Source organism: Tachyglossus aculeatus, chromosome 4, assembly GCF_015852505.1.
Source record: "Tachyglossus aculeatus isolate mTacAcu1 chromosome 4, mTacAcu1.pri, whole genome shotgun sequence".
Lineage (NCBI taxonomy): Eukaryota > Metazoa > Chordata > Mammalia > Monotremata > Tachyglossidae > Tachyglossus > Tachyglossus aculeatus.
The window spans coordinates 49091648-49114707 of NC_052069.1; the positions used below are offsets into that span (position 1 = coordinate 49091648).

General features: G+C 46.4%; 1 protein-coding gene across 1 annotated transcript in view; it reads left to right on the forward strand.

Annotated features, from left to right (window-relative positions):
* The first annotated feature begins 1089 nt into the window (after positions 1-1089).
* The window catches only part of ABCD3 (ATP binding cassette subfamily D member 3), a 116930-nt gene continuing 94959 nt past the window's right edge, over positions 1090-23060 (forward strand). Inside the window, exon 1 of the mRNA XM_038745136.1 lies at positions 1090-1252. Within this exon, the coding sequence (XP_038601064.1) occupies positions 1101-1252 (152 nt within the window). The 5' untranslated portion in view covers positions 1090-1100. The remainder of the gene's footprint in view (positions 1253-23060) is intronic.

The window sequence follows — 23060 nt, forward strand, 5'->3', positions numbered from 1 at the left end:
GCGCCCTGACTACGCCCCCTCTCGGAGCCCCCGCCCCCGTCCTTCTCGGCCCTCCCATGGTGCCCCGCGGTGGCGCGCAGGGGGCGGGGTCTCGGACAACCTCCGCCAATCGGGAGGCTCGCCGCGCCCCGACCACGCCCCCTCCCGGAGGCCCCGCCCCCAGCCCGTCTCTGGTGCTCCCAAGGTGCCCCGCGGCGGCGCGCAGGGGGCGGGGTCTCGGCCGCCGCCCGCCAATCGGAAGCCTCAGCGCGCCCTGACCACGCCCCCTCTCGGAGCCCCCGCCCCCGTCCTTCTCGGCCCTCCCATGGTGCCCCGCGGTGTCGCGCAGGGGTGGGGGTCTCGGACAACCTCCGCCAATCGGGAGGCTCGCCGCGCCCTGACCACGCCCCCTCTCGGAGGCCCTGTCCCCCGCCCTTTTCGGCGCTCCCATGGTGCCCCGCGGCCGCGCTCGCGGGGCGGGGTCTCGGCCGCCGTCCGCAATCGGAAACCTCAGCGCGCCCTGACCACGCCCCCCGGACGGCGGCCCCGCCCCCGCCCTTCTCTGGTGCTCCCATGGTGCCCCGCGGCGGCGCGCGGGGGGCGGGGTTTCTGCCGCCGCCCGCCAATCGGAAGCCTCGGCGCGCCCTGACCACGCCCCCCGGACGGCGGCCCCGCCCCCGCCCTTCTCTGATGCTCCCATGGTGCCCCGCGGCGGCGCTCGGGGGGGCGGGGTCTCGGCCGCCGTCCGCCAATCGGAAGCCTCAGCGCGCCCTGACCACGCCCCCCGGACGGCGGCCACGCCCCCTCCCTTCTCGGCGCTCTGTGGCGCCCCGCGGCGGCGCGCGGGGGGCGGGGTCTCGGCCGCCGTCCGCCAATCGGAAGCCTCAGCGCGCCCTGACCACGCCCCCGAACGGCGGCCACGCCCCCCTCCCGTCTCTGGTGCTCCCATGGCGCCCCGCGGCGGCGCGCGGGGGGCGGGGTCTCGGCCGCCGCCCGCCAATCGGGAGGCTCGCCGCGCCCCGACCCCGCCCCCTCCCTCCCGGAGGCCCCGCCCCCGGGCGTCCGTGCGTCCTTCGGGGCGCTCCCATGGTGCCCCGCGGCGGTGGCGGGTCCGGGCAGCCATGGCGGCCTACAGCAAGTACCTCACGGCCCGAAGCTCGTCCGTGGTGGGTGCGGCCGTCCTGGGCCTCTGCCTCCTGCACAGGCAGCGACAGCGGCGACGACGACGGCTGCAGCAGCAGCAGCAGCAGCAGCAGGACTCCGCCCTCCAAGGGTGAGCAGCCCGTCCCCTCACTCCTTCCTTCAGTGCTATGTATTGAGCGCCTATTCTGTGAGGACAAGTCGGCAGCGTAGAGAGCTACCCTCCCCCCCCCCCACTCATTCATTCATTAATGGTATTTATTGAGCGCTTACTGTGTGCAGAGCACTGTACTAAGCGCTCGGGAAGGACAAGTTGGCAACGTGGAGAGACGGCCCCTACCCGACAACGGGCTACCCTTCCCCCCTTCCCCATCCCCCCCCCCATTTATTCATTCATTCATTCATTCATTCATTCATTCAATCGTACTTACGGAGCGCTTACTGTGTGCGGAGCACTGGACTAAGCGCTTGGGAAGCCCAAGTTGGCAACATGGAGAGACGGTCCCTACCCAACAGCGGGTTCACAGTCTAGTCGGGGGAGAGAGACAACGAAACAAAACATATCAACAAAGTAAAATCAACAGAATAGTAAATACGTACAAGTAAAATAAGCAGAGCCATTTATTTATTTTACTTGCACATTTCTATCCTACTTATTTCATTTTGTTGGTATGTTTGGTTCTGTTCTCTGTCTCCCCCTTTTAGACTGTGAGCCCACTGTTGGGTAGGGACTGTCTCTATGTGATGCCAATTTGTACTTCCCAAGCGCTTAGTACAGTGCTCTGCACATAGTAAGCGCTCAATAAATACGATTGATTGATCGATCGATGTATACATTCAGTCGTATTTATTGAGCGCTCACTGTGTGCAGAGCACTGGACTAAGCGCTTGGGAAGGACTAGACGGCAACATCTAGAGAGGGTCCCTACCCAGCAGCGGGCTCACAGTCTAGAAGCGGGAGACAGACAACAAAACAAAACATATTAACAAAATAAAATCAATAGAATAAATACCTGAGTAAAATAGAATAGTCCAGCTTATATACATTTATTCGTTCATTCTATCGTATTTATCGAAAGCTTACTGTGTGCGGAGCACTGGACTAAGCGCTTGGGAAGGACAAGTCGGCGACATCTAGAGACGGTCCCTACCCGACAGCAGGCTCACAGTCTAGAAGGGGGAGACAGACAACGAAACACGACATATTAACAAAATAAAATAAATAGAATAAATATGTACAAGTAGAATAAGTAGAGTAATAAATGTGTACAAACGTATATCCATTCGATCATTCAGTCGTATTTATTGAGCACTTACTGTGTGCAGAGCACTGGACTAAGCGCTTGGGAAGGACAAGTCGGCAACGTAGAGAGATGGTCCCTACCCGACAACGGACTATCCTTCCCCCATTCCCCATCTTCCCCTCCCCCCTTCTCCATCTTCCCCTCCCCCCTTATTCATCTTCCCCTCCCCCCTTCTCCATCTCCCCCATCCCCCGTCCCCTTACCCCCGTCCCCTTTCCCCCGTCCCCCTTCCCCACCTCCCCCTTCTCCATCCCCCCTTCCCCACCTCCCCCTTCTCCATCCCCCCTTCCCCATCTCCCCCTTCTCCATCTCCCCTTTCCCCCTTCCCATCTCCCCCTCCCCATCTCCCCATCACGCTTAGAAGCAGCATGGCTCAATGGAAAGAGCCCGGGATTTGGAGTCAGAGGTCATGGGTTCCAATCCCGGCTCTGCCAACTGTCAGCTGTGTGACTTGGGGCAGGCAAGTCACTTCACTTCTCAATGCCTCAGTTACCTCATCTGGAAAATGGGGATTAAGACTGTGAGCCCCATGTGGGACAACCTGATCACCCTGTAACCTCCCTAGTGCTTAGAACAGTGCTTTGCACATAGTAAGCACTTAATAAATGACATCATCATCATCATCCCCTCCCCCCACTCCCCATCCCCCCATCTCCCCCTTCCCATTTCCTCCTTCCTATCTCTCCCTCCCCCCCACTCCCCGTCCCCCCATCTCCCCCTTCCCATCTCCGCCTCCCCATCTCCCCCCTCTCCCATCCCTCTCCCCCCACCCCTATCATGCTCCCCCAGGCTGGGCCAGGGGGGTGAAGGTGCGGGGGGGGGGGGGGGGTGTCCCCGTCCTTGTCAAAGTTGGCATGATGAGCTGTCAATCACTCAAGCTGTCCACCCCCCTACCCTTCCCAGGAGGAAGGACAGCACCGGCCAGCAGGCCTGGAGCCCCTCGGACCCCCTTTGTAAATTGGCTATGCAAAGCCATCATTCAGCGGTATTTATTGAGCACTTTTTTGGGGTGCAGAGCACTGTCCTAAGCGCTTGGGACAGTATTTATTCATTCATTCAATCAATCATATTTGCCTAGCGCTTACTGTGTGCAGAGCACTGTACTAAGCACTTGGGGGAGTGTACACTATAACAAACAGAGACAATCCCTGCTCACAATGAGCTCACGTAACCGAGTCGGTGGACGGGTTCCCTAACTCACAGCGAACGTACGGTTTAGAGGATGATGATGATGATGATGATGATAATGGCATTTATTAAGCGCTTACTGTGTTGAAAGCACTGTTCTAAGCGCTGGGGAGGTTACAAGGTGATCAGGTTGTCCCACGTGGGGTTCACAGTCTTAATCCGCATTTTACAGATGAGATAACTGAGGCACAGAGAAGTTAAGTGACTTGCCCAAAGTCACACAGCTGAGAGCACCGTACTAAATGCTTGGGAGGATACAATCCAACAGAATTAGCAGTCCCGTTCCCTGCCCACAGAGGTTTGCAGTCAAGAGGGGGAGAGAGCCATGCCAGGCTAAATCTATTTTCCATGAAATTTATCTTCCTCTCCAGGTTCCTGGTGTCCTTATGTAGGTGAAAGGTGAAAGTCAACCACTTCCTAGATGAGAACAAGCCCAAATCCACTTCCCTGAAACCCAGACAGAATTCCCAGCCAAAATCTGTGCCCTTCTCATTCATCTCCTCAACACATAAAACCTCGACCCACACAGCCATTTAATGGCTGAAAACACGCCGGTAACTTTTCCACTCAGAAAAAAGGATTCGAGGGCAGTAACTTTTGCTCTGATGTTGTGTACATTTTAACTTCTTCAGGTTTTGGAATTAGGATATGGGAAGAACTTTGGATTCAACACGAAAACTTGCCAAAACCCCCCTCCAAAACAGGGTAGTTTTGGGAAGGGATGGAAGAAGGGTGGATTAAGAGGGTTATTGTGGGAAGTGTTAGAACTTTGATTAGACTATCTGTCTCTTTAGAGGATGAGATTTCTGTAGGGAACAACTCACAGGCAGAAGTTACTTGTGAGATAACTTGATAAATTGGATGTGGAGTGGGGATACTTGTTTATGGGAAAAATAGAATCGGGTCTTGGCTGACCCAGATTTTTTTTTTTTTTTAGTTTTAATGCCAGTGAGGGCTTTATCGTTCCACAATTTTGAAGGGCTGCCGTTCACTAGAGCCTGAATTTCCGCTTATGGAAGAATTGAGCCCAGTTAAAGAATCAAGTGCAGCACTAAGAACCACTATGATTTGCATTTAGCATCAATCGTATTGAGTGTTTACTGTGTGTAGAGCACTGTAGTAAGCACTTGGGGAAGTACAAAATAATAGGGCAGACACATTCCCTGCCCAGCATTTGCTGTCATTTACTGTTGCGTAATGCTTGCCCCGAGCAGTAGAGAGGAGTAGGTATTATCACCCCCATTTTATAGTTTGCATTAGGTCACGTATAATTAGTTTGGTCAGTCTAAAAACTAGTCCAATGCTTTGTCTACTGTACTCTGAGGTTTCCTCTTATGTCATTACCATCTTTTTGGACCCTCTCTCCTGTGACATCTGCAGTCCTCCAAGTCTGAAGCCACGGATAAGTTGACAAGGAGGAGAGGGGAGATGATCCACATCTAGGAGAGTGGATTGGCTATTACATAATACCTCAGTCCTCTACTATTTACTTAGTCGTGAACCCCAGAGTGATTTGCTTAGGCCAAGCAGAGAGTTCCGAGTTCTTAAAGCCTACAAAGTTTCCTTTGGCAGGTGCCATATAAAAGACGAAAGCAGAAGAGAGACACTCTGAGATCGGTTCCTTCCCCCCGGCCCCTAGGAGTACAAATCAGTTACAAACATGTTTGGAGCATTCCAGTCAAGGGAAATGTGCCAACATTTGAGTAAGAAAACTTGGCCTTGGATGGTGAGGTTCTTTATCTTAGAGCATTGCTTCAATGTTTAGTGTTCAGAGAAAGGACTCCTCACTGTTTCCGACTGGAGCCAGCCAAAGATTCTCTCGCAGAGTTAATCTGGAAAAAAAGAAGGTGGTCAGCAAAAAGCTGCAGACTGTATTTTAAGATACTGAAAAAGCCTCTTGGGTTCGTGATAGATTTCATCATTAGACCAATTTTACAGTGTCACAGCCCCTGTGCTATCGAGACAGTCCCAAGTGTAGCCACAGGAAAATTTTCTTTGCAAGCCCCCGCTCGAAAATATTCTTTCATTCATTCAGTCGTATTTATTGAGCGTTTACTGTGTGCAGAGCACTGTAAAAATACAGACCGGCCTCAGCAAAGACTGTTCAAACTCTGACTTGATGGGAAAGGAGTTTAGCAATAATAGTGCAACAGTGTTACAAAACGTTTTACAGTGTTTCATTAGTGTTCGTAAGGTGGTAAGAAAATCAGAAATCTAGAGAAGGAATTTTGTAGAATTTCTAAAATTAGAGTGTAGCTCATTGTGGGCAGGGAATGTGTCTGTTTTATTGTTGTGTTGGGCTCTCCCAAGCACCTTGTAGAGTGCTCTGCACACAGTAAGCACTCGGTAAGTGTGATTGATCGGTACACGGCTGATGCAGAGTTATAAGTCGTGTGGTGTTAGACGAAGTTTGAAGAATAAATAGGGTGGGAAATCAAAGGTTTTAGTTGTCCCCTACCCAGTCTAAACAGGTTTGAAAGTGTCTTCATATGGAGAAAAATATCTGCAGAGCAAATTCAACTTTTAAGGGGAAGGGGAAAGACTGAAAAATAATGCATTTAGCCCAAGACTACTCTCCCAAGCACTTAGCACGGTGCTCTCCACACAGGAAGCGCTCAGTAAGTACGGTTGATTGAGTGAAAGCATCTTGTGGGCAGGGAACATGTCTACCAACTCTGGTAGAGTGTACTCTCCCAAGTGTTTAGTACAGTGCTCTGCACATGGTAAGCACTCAATAAATGCCACTGATTGATTTAAGCTTCGGAGACTAAAGTGGGATGAATCGAACAGCTTTAAACCAATAGTTATAAATAATGGAGTAAAGAGTGTAACTCTTTAAATTCAGAGTTCTCAAAGTAGCATCCTGGTAGTGAAAGAAAAATGATCTTCCGTCATGACTTGTGAAAACTTGGAAGAGTTTAGGGTGGAGTATTTAACTGACCTTATGCATGTCTTCCTTGGTAGCCAGGTAATTAGATATACTATCTGCTGTTTAATCAAGGAGGGCAAATCATGCCTTTCCTTATTCTTTGTAGTTTAGCAGGTTTTTCTTGCCTGCCAGAGAATGCCAATTCAGGCCTAGTAAAATTGTTTTTCCTCTTTTTTTCACTGTCTTAGGGAAAATAAGCCAGTTTCTTATGCAACTGTGTTTAACGTGCAAAGGAGCACAGTTTTTGTGGGTCTGTTTATTGTTATGTTGTACTCTTCCAAGCGCTTAGTACAGTACTCTGCACACAGTAAGCACATAATAAATACAGTTGAATGAATGGGCTATTTATTCCATTTTATAGATAGCGAAAAAAAATACTTTATGGCACCAATTATCCATTTTAAATTCCTCTTAGCATTTGAAATGGTTTTAAAGAAAGACGCTTCTATGTTATAGAGAGTTCATAGTAATTTCTGAGGAATGTTCCTTAGATTCATTCACTCATTCATTCAGTCATTTATTGAGCACTTGCTGTGTGCAGAGCACTGTACTAAGCGCTTGGGAAGTATAGTGCAGCACATAGAGGCAATCCCTTGGCACAGTGGGCTCACAGTCTAGAGAGACCAGTCTGAAAAGCAGAGTGCTCCGCCCATAGCAAGCACTCAATAATACTAATGTTGGTATTTGTTAAGCGCTTACTGTGTGCCGAGCACTGTTCTAAGCGCTGGGGTCGATATGGGGTAATCAGGTTGTCCCACTTGGGGCTCACAGTCTTAATCCCCATTTTATAGATGAGGTAACTGAGGCACCGAGAAGTTAAGTGACTTGCCAAACATCACAGCTGCCAAGTGACAGAGACGGGATTAGAACCCACCACCTCTGACTCCTAAGCTGTGCCCTTTCCACTAAGCCATGTTGCTTCTACTAGTACAGTGCTTTGCACATAGTAAGCGCTTAACAAATGCCATTATTATTATTATTATTATTATTATTATTATTATTATTATTATTATATGAGCCCCATGGTCAATCATGCCAACTCACTGAATCCAAGTAATTTTGCAGTGTGGATCAAACCCTCTGTCTCTCCCTCCCTTCCCCCTCCACCCCTGTCATCCCTTTTCCCTAATGACCTGGCTGCCTCCTTTGAGAAAATTGAAGCCATCCAGTGTGATCTCCCTAAAACCTCCCCTGCTTCTCTCCGTCCTTCACCCTCTGACTCACCCGTCTTTCCCGACAGTATTGCAAGAGCTTTCCCGCCTCCTCTCAAATTCTCCTCCCGACTCCTGCATTTCTGACCTCATCCCGTATCCGAACACTCGCCCCCTCTCTCCTTGTCTCCCGGACTGCTGTCTTCAAGCATTCATACTCCAGCGGCTTCTTCCCCACTGCTTTCAAACATGCTCATGTCTCTCCCCACCTAAAAAGACCCCTTCCATGGCTTCCTCCAGGTATTGCCCCGTCTCCCGCCTAGCATTGCTCTCCAAACTAGTTGGGCGAGGTGCCCACGTCCACTGCTTCCATCTCCTCCCCTCCAGTTTTTCCTTGATCCCCTCCGATCTGGTTTCTGCCCCCTTCAGTCCACAGAAACCGCCCTCTCTAAGGTCACCTTCTTCTTGCCAAATCCGACCGGCCCTGTATTATTATTATTATTATTATTGTTACGGTATTAAGCACTTTCTATGTGTTGAGCACTATTTTAAGGGCTGGGGTCGATTCAGATTAATCAGGTTGGACACCCTCCGTGTCCCACATGGGGCTCACAGCCTCTTCTCCATCTGAGTCCTCCTCGACTTCTCAGCTGCCTTGGGTACTCTGGACCACCCCCTTCTCCTTGAAGCATTATCCAACCTTGGCTTCACTGATACCATCCTCTCCTGCTTCTCCTCCTGTTTCTCTGGCTGCTCAATCTCAGTCTTTTTCACGGCCTCCTCCTCCTCCTGTCTCCCACTCCTTAAATGTGAGAGTCCCTCTAAGGTCAGTTCTGGGTTTTTCAATTCTCCATCTGCCCCCATTCCTTTGGAGAGCTGATTTGCTCCCATGGCTTCAACTACCATTTCTACATGGAAGATTCCCAAATGCACCTCTCCTTCTCCGCAGCCTCATATTTCCACTTACCTTTAGGACAGTCATTCATTCAATCATTTTTTGAGCGCTTACTGTGTGCAGAGCACTGTACTAAGCACTTAATAATAATAATAATGATGGTATTTGTTAAGCACTTACTCTGTGCCAAGCACTGTTTTAAGCATTCGGGTAGATACAAGGACATCTCTACCCAATTATCCTGCTAACTAAACACGTCCAAAACAGAACTCTGCACACAGTAAGCGCTCAATAAATACTACTGAACTCATCTTCCCACCCAAACCCCACCCTTTCCCTGTATTTCCCGTCAGTATAGGCAATACCACTATCTTCCCTGTCTCCTAAACCCATACCTTGTCATTTTCCTCAATTCTTCTCCGTCATTCAATCCACGTATTTAATCTGTCACCAAATCCTGTTGGTTCTTCATTCATTCAATTGTATTTACTGAGCGCTTACTGTGTGCAGAACACTGTACTAAGCGCTTGGGAAGTGTCCGCATCACTCAAATCCACCCTTTCCTCTGCATCCAAACTGCCACTACCTTGATCCAAGCACATATTACTCTATTTATTTATTTATTTATTTATTTGTTCATATTTATTCTATTTATTTTATTTTGTTAATATGTTTTTGTTTTGTTCTCTGTCTCCCCCTTCTAGACTGTGAGCCCACTGTTGGGTAGGGACCGTCTCTGTATGTTGCCAACTTGGACTTCCCAAGCGCTTAGTACAGTGCTCTCTGCACACAGTAAGCGCTCAATAAATACGATTGAATGAATGAATGAATATCCTTTCCTGCCTTTATCACTGCTTCGGCCTCCTTGCTGACTTCCCTCCCTCCTGTCTTTCCCCACTCCAGTCCGTACTTTACTGCCTGGATCATTTTTCAGAAAAGAAATTCAGCCCATGTTTCCCCACTCCTCAAGAACCTCTGTGTGCATCAAACAGAAACGCTTTTACCGTTGGCTTTAAAGCACGCATTCAGCTCGCCCTCTCCTGTTTTACTCACCGATTTGCCATTCCAACCCAGCCCGCACTCTTCATCCTCCAATGCCAACCTACCCACCCTACTTCAGTCTCATCTCTCTTGCTGTCGATCCCTGGGCACATCCTCCCTCTGACCTAGAACTCCCTCCCTCTCCATATATGAAGACCACCACTCTCCCCATCTTCAAATCCTTATTAAAATCACATATCCTCCTATAGGCCTTCCCCCAATTAAGCCCTCTTTTCCCCTTTCCCCTCTGTGTCACCTATGCCCTTGGATCTATACCTTTATAGCAGTTGATATTCATTCCATCCTTAGCCCCACACACTTACGTACATATCCAAAATTTATTTATTTATATTAATATCTGCCTCCCCCTCTAGACTGTAAGCTCCATAGGGGTAGGGAAAGTGTCTACCAACTCTGTATATACTCTCCCAAGTACTTAGTACCATACTCTGCACAAAGTAAGCACTCACTAAATATGATTGACTGCTTGATTGAAGTTAGTGACTTTCTGAATATAAGTACTGAATATAAGTATATAAGCCCCTTTTAGACTGTGAGCCCACTGTTGGGTAGGGACTGTCTCTATCTGTTGCCAGTTTGTACTTCCCAAGCGCTTAGTACAGTCCTCTGCACACAGTAAGCGCTCAATAAATACGATTGATGATGATGATGAAGTACTCTGTGTAATGCCTCTGTCCATTTTAAGTTATTTAAAATGATATATGTGAAAATGATAAGATGATGGGCACGTCACGAAATCCAGGCTTTTAAATTCAGGTATTGCTAGTTCATCGAAAGGAAAAAAATGTATTGAAATCCTCTTAAATTGTCATCAATCAAATCCTTAATGAAATAGAAGCAGGGGGGTAGGGGAGGAGCATAGAGAAGTAGCATGACTTAGTGGATAGAGCATGGGCCTCGGAGTTAGAAGGGCCTGAGTTCTAATCCTGGCTCCACCACTTATCTGCAGTGTGACCTTGGCCAGGTCACTTCACTATGCCTCAGCTACCTCATTTGTAAAAGGGGATTTACGACTGTGAGTCTGATTTGGGACAGGGACTGCATCCAACTTGACTAATTTGTGTCTACCCCAGCACTTAGTACAGTGCCTGCCATGTATTCATTCAGTCATATTTATTGAGCACTTACTGTATGCAGAGCACTGTACTAAGCGATTGGAAAGTACCATTCGGCGACAAATAGAGACATTCCCTACACATAGTAAGCACTTAACAGGTAACATTCAAAACAAAACTGGAATAGGATATCATCATAATTCATTCATTCATTCAGCCGTATTTATTGAGTGCTTACTTTGTGCAGAGCAGTGTACTAAGCGCTTGGGAAGTGCAAGTCGGCAACAGATAGAGACGGTCCCTACCCAACAACGGGCTCACAGTCTAGAAGGGGGAGACAGACAACAAAACAAAACATGTTTTGTTTATTATATTAATATTATTTTATCACCACTCTATTATATTAATATAATCAACATATCAATTAACACAATACATTAGTACAGTATAATTATATTATTAATAATAATGATAGTATTTGTTAACCGCTTACTATGTGCCACGCATTGTTCTAAGCGCTGGGGGGACTACGAGGTAATTAGGTTGTCCCACGTGCGGCTAACAGTCTTAATCCCCATTTTACAGATGAGGCACAGGGAAGTGAAGTGACTTGCTCAAAGTCACACAGCTGACAGGTGGTGGAGCTGAGATGAGAACCCATGACCTGTGGCTTCCAAGCCCGGGCTCTTTCCACTAAGCCCCGTTTGAAACACTTGAACGTTGTAATGGTATGGACGGAATTCAACTAAGTCATCCTTACCAAAATATGTTAAATAGTCTCTTGATGCCTAGGCGTTACTTGCAACGATCGCTTAATGCTAATGAAAGAATGGTCCTACTCTCCCAAGCACTTGGTACAAGTGCTCTGCACACAGTTCAGTGCTCAATAAATACCGTTGATCGTGAATTTGCTTAGACGTTACTTGCTGTGATCGCTTAATGCTCAAGCCAGTCCAGTGCTCTGCACACAGTAAGTGCTCAGTAAAGACATTTGAATGAATGAATGCCAGAATGGTCAGGGCCAGAAGGTACGTAGCGCTGTTATTAAAACTTAAATTGTTTTGTGTCAGTAGCTTATGTTCCTAAGTATCTTCCTCTCCATCCCCCCATCTTACCTCCTTCCCTTCCCCGCCGCACCTCTATATATGTATATATGTTTGTACATATTTATTACTCTATTTAGTTTACTTGTACATATCTATTCTGTTTTATTTTGTTAGTATGTTTGGTTTTGTTCTCTGTCTCCCCCTTTTAGACTGTGAGCCCACTGTTGGGTAGGGACCGTCTCTATATGTTGCCAACTTGTACTTCCCAAGTGCTTAGTACAGTGCTCTGCACACAGTAAGCGCTCAGTAAATACGATTGATGATGATGTTGATGATGCGGGAATTGTTGAAGGATGCTCCTTTAAGATGGACTTTTTCACCATCAACGGATGTGCATAAACGGGCTAGCAGAGGCAAGGATCCGGACAGAATTCCGTGCTAATTCGTGCCGCCCACCTCCTTTGCTGGTGTCTCTTAATAATAATGATAATAATGATGGTATTTGTTAAGCGCTTACTATATGCAAAGCACTGTTCTAAGCGCTGGGGGGATACAAGGTGATCAGGTTGTCCCACGGGGGGCTCACAGCCTTCATCCCCATTTTACAGATGAGGGAACTGAGGCCCAGAGGAGTGAAGTGACTTGCCCAAAGTCACCCAGCTGACAACTGGCAGAGCCGGGATTTGAACCCATGACCTCTGACGCCAAAGCCCGGGCTCTTTCCACTGAGCCGCGCTGCTTCTCTGGTTTCTTGTGCTTTCTAGTAAGGAGCTATTATCAGAGCGTGTTCATGATAGCTTTTAAAGGCAGAAATTCTAAGCTGGCCTTTCGAATAGTTGCCTGAAAATAGAAAATTAAGATCTCCCCCAAATGAATCTTGTGATTTTATAGTAGAACAGCGTGCAACGTTTCTAGATGATTCAAACGCTGTTCAGGATATGAGAGTTTTAGATTGAACTAAATAGCAGATCTAAATTTTGAGGGATTTTAGTTTTTTTGATAGAAGACATGTGTTGCTGTATTGTTTTTGTGTTTTCCCTTTCTCCCCCTTGCACCCAAGTGCCACTATACTCATGGCATTGGGCCCCAGGTAGAACCGTGGCATGATTCATATAATTTATTGGCATTTGGGTACTCTTTTAGTAGGGTAAAGGCAAATTTGTGACATTGGACACCCATGTGCTCTCTGAATTAACTGTCATTTATGTCTGTCAGTATTCTGCGATGTGTGAGGGTCAAGTGTTACCCTATTTCAAGGATGAAATGACTCAAATGTCAAGATCAGAAGAGATAAGCCATTAAAAAATCCTGATGTACTCAATTAATTTCAGGAATTGTCACAATTTTTAGCTCTTGGGAAATGGAAAGCAAGACTGTTGAATTTGGGTGACTCACCATGATCTTTGTTTAAAATACGTCTTAACTAATCACTGGTGTTTATTGAATGCTCACTATGAGCAGAGCACTGTACACTAAGCACTTGGGAAAGCATTCATTCAGTAGTATTTATTGAGCACTTACTGTGTGCAGAGCACTGTACTAAACGCTTGGGAGAGTACAGTATAACAATAAAAAGGCACATTTCCTGCCCACAATGAGCATACAATCTAGAGGAAAGATAGACATTAATATAAATGAATAAATTGCAGGTATGTACATAAACGCTGTGGCTGTACATAAGCATGTAGTACAGTGCTTTGCACAGTAAATACGATTGAATTGAATAAATGCTGTGGATGTACTTAAGTGATGTGTATGTAAGTGACAGTACAAAGGAGTAGGTATAGACCATCTTGCTCATAAGGAGCTTAGAGAATTTTATGAGAAACAGGGAAGCTTTTGAATCTTTCCAACCTCAGAGGCTTTTTGGCTAAAAACTGTAAATTTTATTTATGTAATTCTCATAAGAGCAACATATCTATAACAGAGCTAAATTACTCTTTCTAATTTTACCATCTTAAAAACAGTTGAAATGATATCTTTCCCCTAAAATCGCATTCTTGAGGTTATAGTTCTGTGCCAGTTTTTAGATGAGAATGAATTTTATTATTAAGGCAGGCATCTATGGTTTTCAGAGGGTTTTTTTTTTGGTCTGGGCTGGTATTTTATGGTGAAAGAATTTAACTCTTGTGCAGAAGATGAACTTTGCAGAAATGGCGTTAACTCCTTCAATCTGAGTATGACTGATGTATTCTAATCTGAAAAAATAAATCAATCAATCGTATTTATTGAGCGCTTACTGTGTGCAGAGCACGGTACTAAGCGCTTGGGAAGTACAAGTTGGCAACAACTGAAAATCTGATAAAATGCATAAGTATTTGGTGATAGTGAATATTATCACTTTCATTAGGAGTCTTTACTCTTTTAATAGAGCTCTTAGATTGTGAGCCCCCACAAGGGGCAGGGATCATGTTTCAATTGCACCTCTTTATTCTCCTCCAGCGCTTAATCAATCAGTCGGTTGTATTTATTGAGCTCTTTGTGCAGAGTAGTATACTAAACACTTGGGAGAGCACAGTATAAAAACATAACAGACATATGCCCTACCCACAACAAGTTTACAGTCTAGAGGGGAAGACAGACAATATAAATAAATACAATTATAGATATGTACGTAAGTGCTGTGGGGCTAGGAGAGGGGTATAAATAAAGGGAGCAAGTTGGTGATGAAGAAGGGAATGGAAGAAGATGAAAAGAGAGTTTAGGGAAGGTCCTTGGAGGTGATGTACTTTCAATAAGGCTGTGAAGGAGGGGAGAGTTTGGTATGGGCCCTGTTACTACTACTCATCTTATGCTATCGAGTTGTCTCTGACCCATCGCGATGCCATGGACTATCTCTCCCAAACGCCCCACCTCCACTCGTTCTGGTTGGGGGAAGCAGCGTGGCCCAGTGGAAAGAGCCCGGGCTTTGGAGTCAGAGGTCATGGGTTCAAACCCCGGCTCCGCCAATTGTCAGCTGTGTGACTTCGGGCAAGTCACTCAACTTCTCTGTGCCTCAGCACCTCATCTGTAAAATGGGGACTAAGACTGTGAGCCCCCCGTGGGACAACCTGATCACCTTGTGACCTCCCCAGTGCTTAGAACAGTGCTTGGCACATAGTAAGCGCTTAATACATGCCATTATTGTTATTAGTGGAAGCCATAGAGTTTTCTTGGTCAAAATACGAAAGTGGTTTACCATCAGCCTCCCTCCACACAGTCAACTTGAGTCTCCGCCCTCCACTCTCTCCCCTGCCCAGCGTAGTGCTGGGCACACAATAAGCACTCAGTTAATCATCATCATCATCATCAATCGTATTTATTGAGCGCTTACTATGTGCAGAGCACTGTACTAAGCACTTGGGAAGTACAAATCGGCAACATACAGAGACAGTGGGCTCACAGTTAATACGACTGATTCTTTTCCAAACTCAAGCGAGCCGTCTGCACCCGCTGCCTCCACTTCCTCGCCTCCAGTTCCCTTCTCGACGCCGTCCAATCTGTCTCCCACTATCTTACCTTACCAGCTGCCCAGCATGGGAGTCTTGTAGCAGATAGCGTCCACTCGCTAGGCACTGGCCAAGTTAGTAACGGAGCGGGTATACCTCCGCATGACTTTTAGACTGTGAGCCCACTGTTGGGTAGGGACTGTCTCTATATGTTGCCAATTTGTACTTCCCAAGCGCTTAGTACAGTGCTCTGCACATAGTAAGCGCTCAATAAATACGATTGATGATGATGATGACTCTGCCTCCTGTAGTCGAGACTGGTAGCGGACTGGAAGCTCCCGGTGTGACCCTGATCGGGGAACTATTACTACCACTGCTGTTATCGTCTCAAACGATAAGACCACCACCCTCCCCATCCCAGAAGCCCCGCAACCTCGACGTCACTGTCTTTCAATTCCTCACTTCCTTTCAACTCTCACCTTCGGTTTACCGCCAAATTCTGCCAGTTTCTCCAGTGTTGTGGCATCTTGTGGATCCTTCCCTTCCCCCCTCAGGCATGACTGTTTTATCATCATCATCATCGATCGTATTTATTGAGTGCTTACTATGTGCAGAGCACTGTACTAAGCGCTTGGGAAGTACAAATTGGCAACATATAAAGACAGTCCCTACCCAACAGTGGGCTTTTATCAGTCACCTTGCTGGTCTCCCGGTCTGCAGCCTCTCTCCCCCACGCCATACCGCTCCACAGATCATCCTGTAGACTGTAAGCTTACTGTGGACAGGGAAGGTGTCGACTACCTCTGCTATAATGTACTCTCCTAAATGTTTGGTATAGTGCCCTGCATACAGTTAGCGCTCCCCCACGCCACACCGCTCCACAGATCATCCTGTAGACTGTAAGCTCACTGTGGACAGGGAAGGTGTCTACTACCTCTGTTATAATGTTTAATGTTATAATGTTAATGTATAATGTATATGTACATTATACATATACATAATGTATACATGTATACATAATGTATGTATGCATATATGTACATGTATAATGTATGTATGCATAATGTATGTATACATAATGTACATTATATATATGTATATATGTGTGTGTGTGTATATATATGTATATATGTATAATGTTAATGTATAATGTATAATGTTATGTTAATGTATAACATTATAATGTTATAATGTTTAGGATAGTGCCCTGCATACAGTTAGCGCTCTATAATCACAATTGATTGATTTCTAAAGTGAAGGGAAAGGCAGGGGAGGCTAGAGTTTGCGTGGGAAGTTTAGTTCTGTTTTGGACATGTTAAGTTTCATGTTTCGGCAGGACTGTGAGCCCCTTTGTTAGGTAGGGACCGTCTCTATATGTTGCTGATTTGTACTTCCCAAGCGCTTAGTGTAGTGTTCTGCGCACAGTCAGTGCTCAATAAATACAAATTAACGAATGAATGACATGAAAGTAACAATAATAATTATGGTACTTGTTAAGTGCTTACTGTGTGCCAAGCATTGTTCATTCATTCATTCAATCCTATTTATTGAGCACTGACTGTGTGCAGAGCACTGTACTAAGCGCTTGGAAAGTACAATTCGGCAACATATAGAGACAGTCCCTACCCAACAGAGGGCTTACAGGCTAGAAGGGGGAGACAGACAGCAAAACAGAACAAGTAGACAGGTGTCAGTACCATCAAAATAAATAGAATTACGGGCATATACACTTTGTTCTAAGTGCTAGGGTAGATATAAGTTAATCAGATTGGACACAGTCCCTGGCCCACATGGGGCTCACACTCTTATCCCCCCATTTTACAGATGAGGTAACTGAGGGACAGAGAAGTGAAGTGATTTGCCCAAGGTCACCTAGCAGATATGTGGTGGAGCCAAGATCGTAGAGATGTTCCTGAAGGCAGGAAGAAATGTGACACTGTAGAGGAGGAGAGAGGTCAGGGCTGGAGGGGTAGATTTGGGAAATAACCACAAAAAAGATGGAAGTTGAAGCTGTGGGAGCAGATGAGTTCTCTCAGGGAGTGTGTGTAGTTGAAGTATAGAAAAAGACCCAGAACTGAGCCCGGAGGGACTCCCACGGTTGGGTGGAAAGCCAAAGAGGAGTCCATAAAAGAAGCTGGGAATAGCGGCCAGAGAGATCAGGAGAGAACCAGGAGAGGACCGTCAACGAAGCCAAGGTCAGATGACATTTCCAGGAAAAGGGGGTGGTTGACGGTGTCAGAGGCAACTGAGAAGTCGAGGAGGATTAGGATGGTGTAGAAGTGGTCGGATTTGGCAAGAAGGTGGTTATTGGTGACCTTTGAGAGGGCAGCTCCCATGGAGTGAAGGGGGTGGAAACCAGATTGTAGCAGGTTAAGGAGAGCATTGGAGAGGAAGTTGAGACAGCAGGTGTAGACAACTCACTCAAGGAGCTTGGAGAGGAATGGTAGGAGGCAGATGGGCCGGTAACCGGAGGGAGCCGTCGGGTCAACAGAGGGTTTTTTTTTTTTTAGGATTGGGAGACGTGAGAATGTTTGAAAGTAGTGGGGAAGAAGCCTTTGGAGGGAGAAGAGTTGAAGATAATGGTCTGAGAGGGCAGAAGGGAGGAAGCAAGTATATTTATAATGTGCGAAGGGATGGGGACGCAGGTGGAAGGGGTAGATTTTGAGGGAAGAGGGGAGATCTCTTCTTGAGATGCTGCCGGGAAAGATGGGAGAGCCAAAGGAAAGGAGCAGGGGAGATTTCCCTCTTGCTTCTTTCCTTCTCATGGGACCTGAGAGAAATATATCTGTGGGTGTGGAAGCTCTGCAAGTTGATTCAGGGGTAGAGAGAGTGTGGCCGAGGGGATAAAGGTGATTCCCAAATCTACCTCTCCAACCTTAAACCGTCTCTTTTGATTCACTGTGCTACATGCTTATGTACAGCCACAGCATTTATGTACCTGTCTGCAATTTATTTATTTATATTAATGTCTGTCTCCCCTCTACAAGATTGTATGCTCATTGTGGGCAGGAAATGTGTGTTCTTATTGTTATTGTTATACTGTGCTCTCCCAGGTACTTGGTACAGTGCTCTGCACCCAGTAAGTGCTCAATAAATACAACTGAATGAATGTTTTCCCAAGTGCTTAGTGTAGAGAAGCAGCGTGGCTCAGTGGAAAGAGCCCGGGCTTTGAAGTCAGAGGTCATGGGTTCAAATCCCGGCTCCGCCACTTGTCAGCTGTGTGACTTTGGGCAAGTCACTTCACTTTTCTGCGCCTCCGTTCCCTCATTTGTAAAATGGGAATGAAGATTGTGAGCCCCTCGTGGGACAACCTGATCACCTTGTAAGTGCCCCAGCACTTAGAACAGTGCTTTGCACATAGTAAGCGCTTAATAAATGCCATCATTATTATAATTATCTCCCTCCTACCATTCCTTCACTTGAATCTTTACATGCTTGATCAGCCTCAGATCAGTCAATTATATATATTGAACATTTACTGTATGCAGAGCACTGTACTAAGCACTTCATAAGTACAGTAGTATAAACCTGGTAATTGTGGTATTTGTTAAGCATTTACTATGTGTCAGACACTGTAGTAAGCACTGGGATACATCCAAGATGATCAGGTCCCACGTGGGACTCAGTCTAGGAGGGAGAAGAGGTACTGAATCCCCATTTTGCAGATGAGTAGAACAGTGCTTTGCACATAGTAAGCGCTTAACAAATACCATAATTATTATGAGAGAACCGAGGCACAGAGAAGGGAAGTGAAATGCCCACGGTCACACAGCAGGCAAGCATCGGAGTTGGGATTAGATCCCAGATCTTCTGTCTCCTAGGCCCGGGGCTCTTTCCACTAGGCCACGCTGCTTCTCTCACTATAGCAGAATCGGTAGGCACAGTTCCTGCCCACAGTGAGTTTACAGTCTAGAAGGGGAGACAGACGTTAATATAAAGTGTGGAGCTGAATAAAAGATGCAATCCAACTGTGAGTGGGATGCAGAAGGGAGAGGAGGAAATGAGATATAGTTGGGACAACTCTGAGCTATGTAGCCATAGTTTATTTTCATGTCCATCTCCCTCTCTAGACTGAAAGCACCTGATGGGCAGGGGACGTGTCCACAAACTCTCGACTGTACTCTTCCAAGCGCTTAGCTTAGTGCTGGGCACACAATAAGCGCTCAGTTAATACGACTGATTCTTTTCCAAGCTCCTCAAGCGAGCCATCTGCACCCGCTGCCTCCACTTCCTCTCCTCCGGTTCTCTTCTCGACTCCCTCCAATCTGTCTCCCACTATCTTACCTTATACGCCACAGAAACTGCCCTGAAGTCACACCAGTCATCTCCTCTTTGCCAGATTCAACGGCCTGTACTCCATCATCCTCCTCCTCTACTTCTCGGCTGCCTTCAGCCCTGGAAACATGATCTAACTTGGCTTTCACTGACACTGTCTTCTCCTGGCTTGCCTCTTGTATCTCTCTCTACCTCGATGTCCCACCACCATCTCAAACTTAACATGGCCAAAACAGAACTCCTCATCTTCCCGCCCAAACCCTGGCCTCTCCGTGTCTTTCACGTCACTGTCGACAACACCACTTTCCTCCCTGTCTCACCTGCCCTTGGTGTTATCCTCGACTCACCTCTCGTTCAACCCACGTATTCAGTCTGTCACCAGATTCTGTCATTCTGCCCTCACGGCGTTGCCAAGGTCTGCCATTTCCTCTCCATCCAAAAGTGCTGCTACGATCCAAGCACTTTTCCTGTCCCTCCTTGATTACTGCATCAGCATCCTCGCTGACCTCCTGTCACTCCCTACTCCTGTCCATACTTCAGCCTGCAGCTCGGATCATTTTTTTTTTAAGTTCCATCCACGTTTCCCCATTGCTTGAGGACCTCCAGTAATTATCCATCCACTTCCACCTCAAACAGAAACTCCTTTCAAGTACTCCATCAGCTCTCCTCCTCCTACCTCTCCTTTTTGATTTTCTACCATAACCCAGCACACATTCTTCACCCCTCCAAGCATCAGCCTACTCACTGTACCTCGTCTATGTCACTGCCAACTCCTTGCCTCCGGCCCGAAATTCCCTCCCCCTTCATATGCAACAGACACCCTCCTCACCCTCAAAGCCTTCCTTATTAAAAGCACATCCCCTCCAGGAGGCCTTCCATAATCACACCCTCATTCTCTATTCCCTCTTCCTTCTGCATTGTCCCTGCATTTGGATTTGTAATAATAACAATTATTGTGGTGCTTGTTGCACGCTTACTATGTGCCAGGCACTGTACTAAGTGCTGGAGTGGATACAAGCAAATCGTGGTGGACGTAGTCTCTGTGGCACGTCTTGGTCCCCAGTTTGCAGATGAGGGAACTGAGGCTACATATGTGTAATTTATTTTAATATCTGTACAAACTCCCCCTCTAGACTCTAGATTTACTGTGGGCAGCAAGCGTGTCAGTCATTCATTCATTCATTCATTCAGTCATATTTATTGAGCGCCTACTGTGTGCAGAGCACTGTACTAAGCGCTTGGGAAGTCCAAGTTGGCAGCATATAGAGCCGGTCCTTACCCAACAGCGGGCTCACCGTCTAGAAGGGGGAGAATCTGATATACTTTACTCTCCCAAGAGCTTTGTACAGTGCTCTGTTCACAGTAAATGCTAAATGAATATCATTGATTGATTTTTAAAGATATTTTCAAATTTTGCCTTATAACACCATTTTATTAAATGGCAGTACAATTAGTTTGCTTGAAGGCAGTGTCTATTATTATTCTACAGTACAAAAATCTGGGGCGATTAGATAATTTTTGGAGGACTACAAACCACTACCCTTTCATACTGGATTTAAATGCCTAAGCGCTTAGTACAGTGCTGTGCACACAGTAAGTGCTCAATAAATACGATCGAATGAATGAATGAATATAAGCTTTTGCAAATGAAGGAACGGTTGTTTGGGAAGAGATTTCTTCTCTGTTGACTCTTTCTGAAACGTATTAATTGCTTATTAAACCAGAGAGAAATCATCATCATCATCAATCGTATTTATTGAGCGCTTACTATGTGCAGAGCACTGTACTAAGCGCTTGGGAAGTACAAATTGGCAACATGTAGAGACAGTCCCTACCCAACAGTGGGCTCACAGTCTAAAAGGGGGAGACAGAGAACAAAACCAAACATACTAACAAAATAAAATAAATAGAATAGATATGTACAAATAAATAAATAAATAAATAGAGTAAAAAAAATATGTACAAACATATATACATATATACAGGTAATATACATATATACAGAGAAATTTTCATCGTGTGTGTGTGTGTGTGTGTTTAACTGGGGGCAAATTTACTTGCTTTTTAAATCTGTTGAAGTACTTTGAAAGTATCTGAGGGCAGGTGATGTTGAGGGCTATTAGAGATGATTGCCAACAGATGATTAGATTAAGTAGATCGAATGTTACGTGAATTATTATATTAACTATTCCCAAATAATTCCAGTTTTAAAACATTTCTCCTTGCTTTCCTCTAATGCCCTGTCGTAATGTTTGTAAAGTGATTTCACTGTTTGAGTAGCCTAACTGGGTTTAGTAGGGCAGGTCGCTTGCCTCCTCATTTTGAGGGTTCAGAGTCTACTGCGGGAACAGGGTAACCCTGCGACTGCCTTTTAGCCTCAATGACCTTCGGTAATTGTCTTTTTCTGCCCACATGGCTGAATTGTTTCGGATCCCTTGACTGTCCTTCGGCTTAAGTGGTCCATGCGGTTCTTGCCGAGGAAGGAAAGAGGCAATTAAGGTATCGGGTCGGCTAGTGCAGACCTAGAAGTCTTGGGTAAGCAGGGAACCATACAGCAGTGTAGACCATCCTAATCTGAAAAAAATAAAATGATTATGCTAAACGTTAGCTACTTGCTTCTCCCCACACTCTCCTTACTTAACAGGATGAAGCCAGGGGCCTATCCCAAAATCCTAGTAGCTGCCCCACCACAGACTCTGCCAACTGTCAGCTGTGTGACTTCGGGCAAGTCACTTCTCTGTGCCTCAGTTACCTCATCTGTGAAATGGGGATTAAAACTGTGAGCCCCCTGTGGGACAACTTGATCACCTTGTAACCTCCCCCAACGCTTAGAACAGTGCTTTGCACATAGTAAGCACTTAACAAATGCCATCATCATCATCATCACAGACCAGCACTGCCCCAGCCTAGGTGCAAAATCCAGATCAAAAAGGAGCCAGCGCTATACTTCCTGGGGCAGGTACACCGTGGCTCAGTGGAAAGAGCCCGGGATTGGGAGTCAGAGGACAAGGGTTCTAATCCCGGCTCTGCCACTTGTCAGCTGTGTGACCTTGGACAAGCCACCTAACTTCTTTGTGCCTCAGTTACCTCGTCTGTAAAATGTGAAATAAGACTGTGAGCCCCATGTGGGACTACCTAATTGCCTTGTATATACCCCAGCGCTTAGAACAGTGGCACATAGTAAGCACTTAACAAATACTGTCGTAGTTATTATTATTATTATTATTTATAATAATGATAATAATGGCATTTATTAAGTGCTTACTATGTGCAAAGCACTGTTCTAAGTGCTGGGGAGGTGACAAGGTGATCAGGTTGTCCCACGGGGGGTTCACAGTCTTAATCCCTATTTTACAGATGGGGGAACTGAGGCCCTGGGAAGTGAAGTGACTTGCCCAAAGTCACACAGCTGACAAGCGGCTGAGCAGGGATTAGAACCCATGACCTCTGACTCCCAAGCCCGGGCTCTTTCCACTGAGCCACGCTGCTTCTCTAACCTTTGACCATCCTTCCTCTCCCCCTCCTTCCCCTCTCCATCCCCCCCCGCCTTACCTCCTTCCCTTCCCCACAGCACCTGTATATATGTATGCACGTATTTATTACTCTAT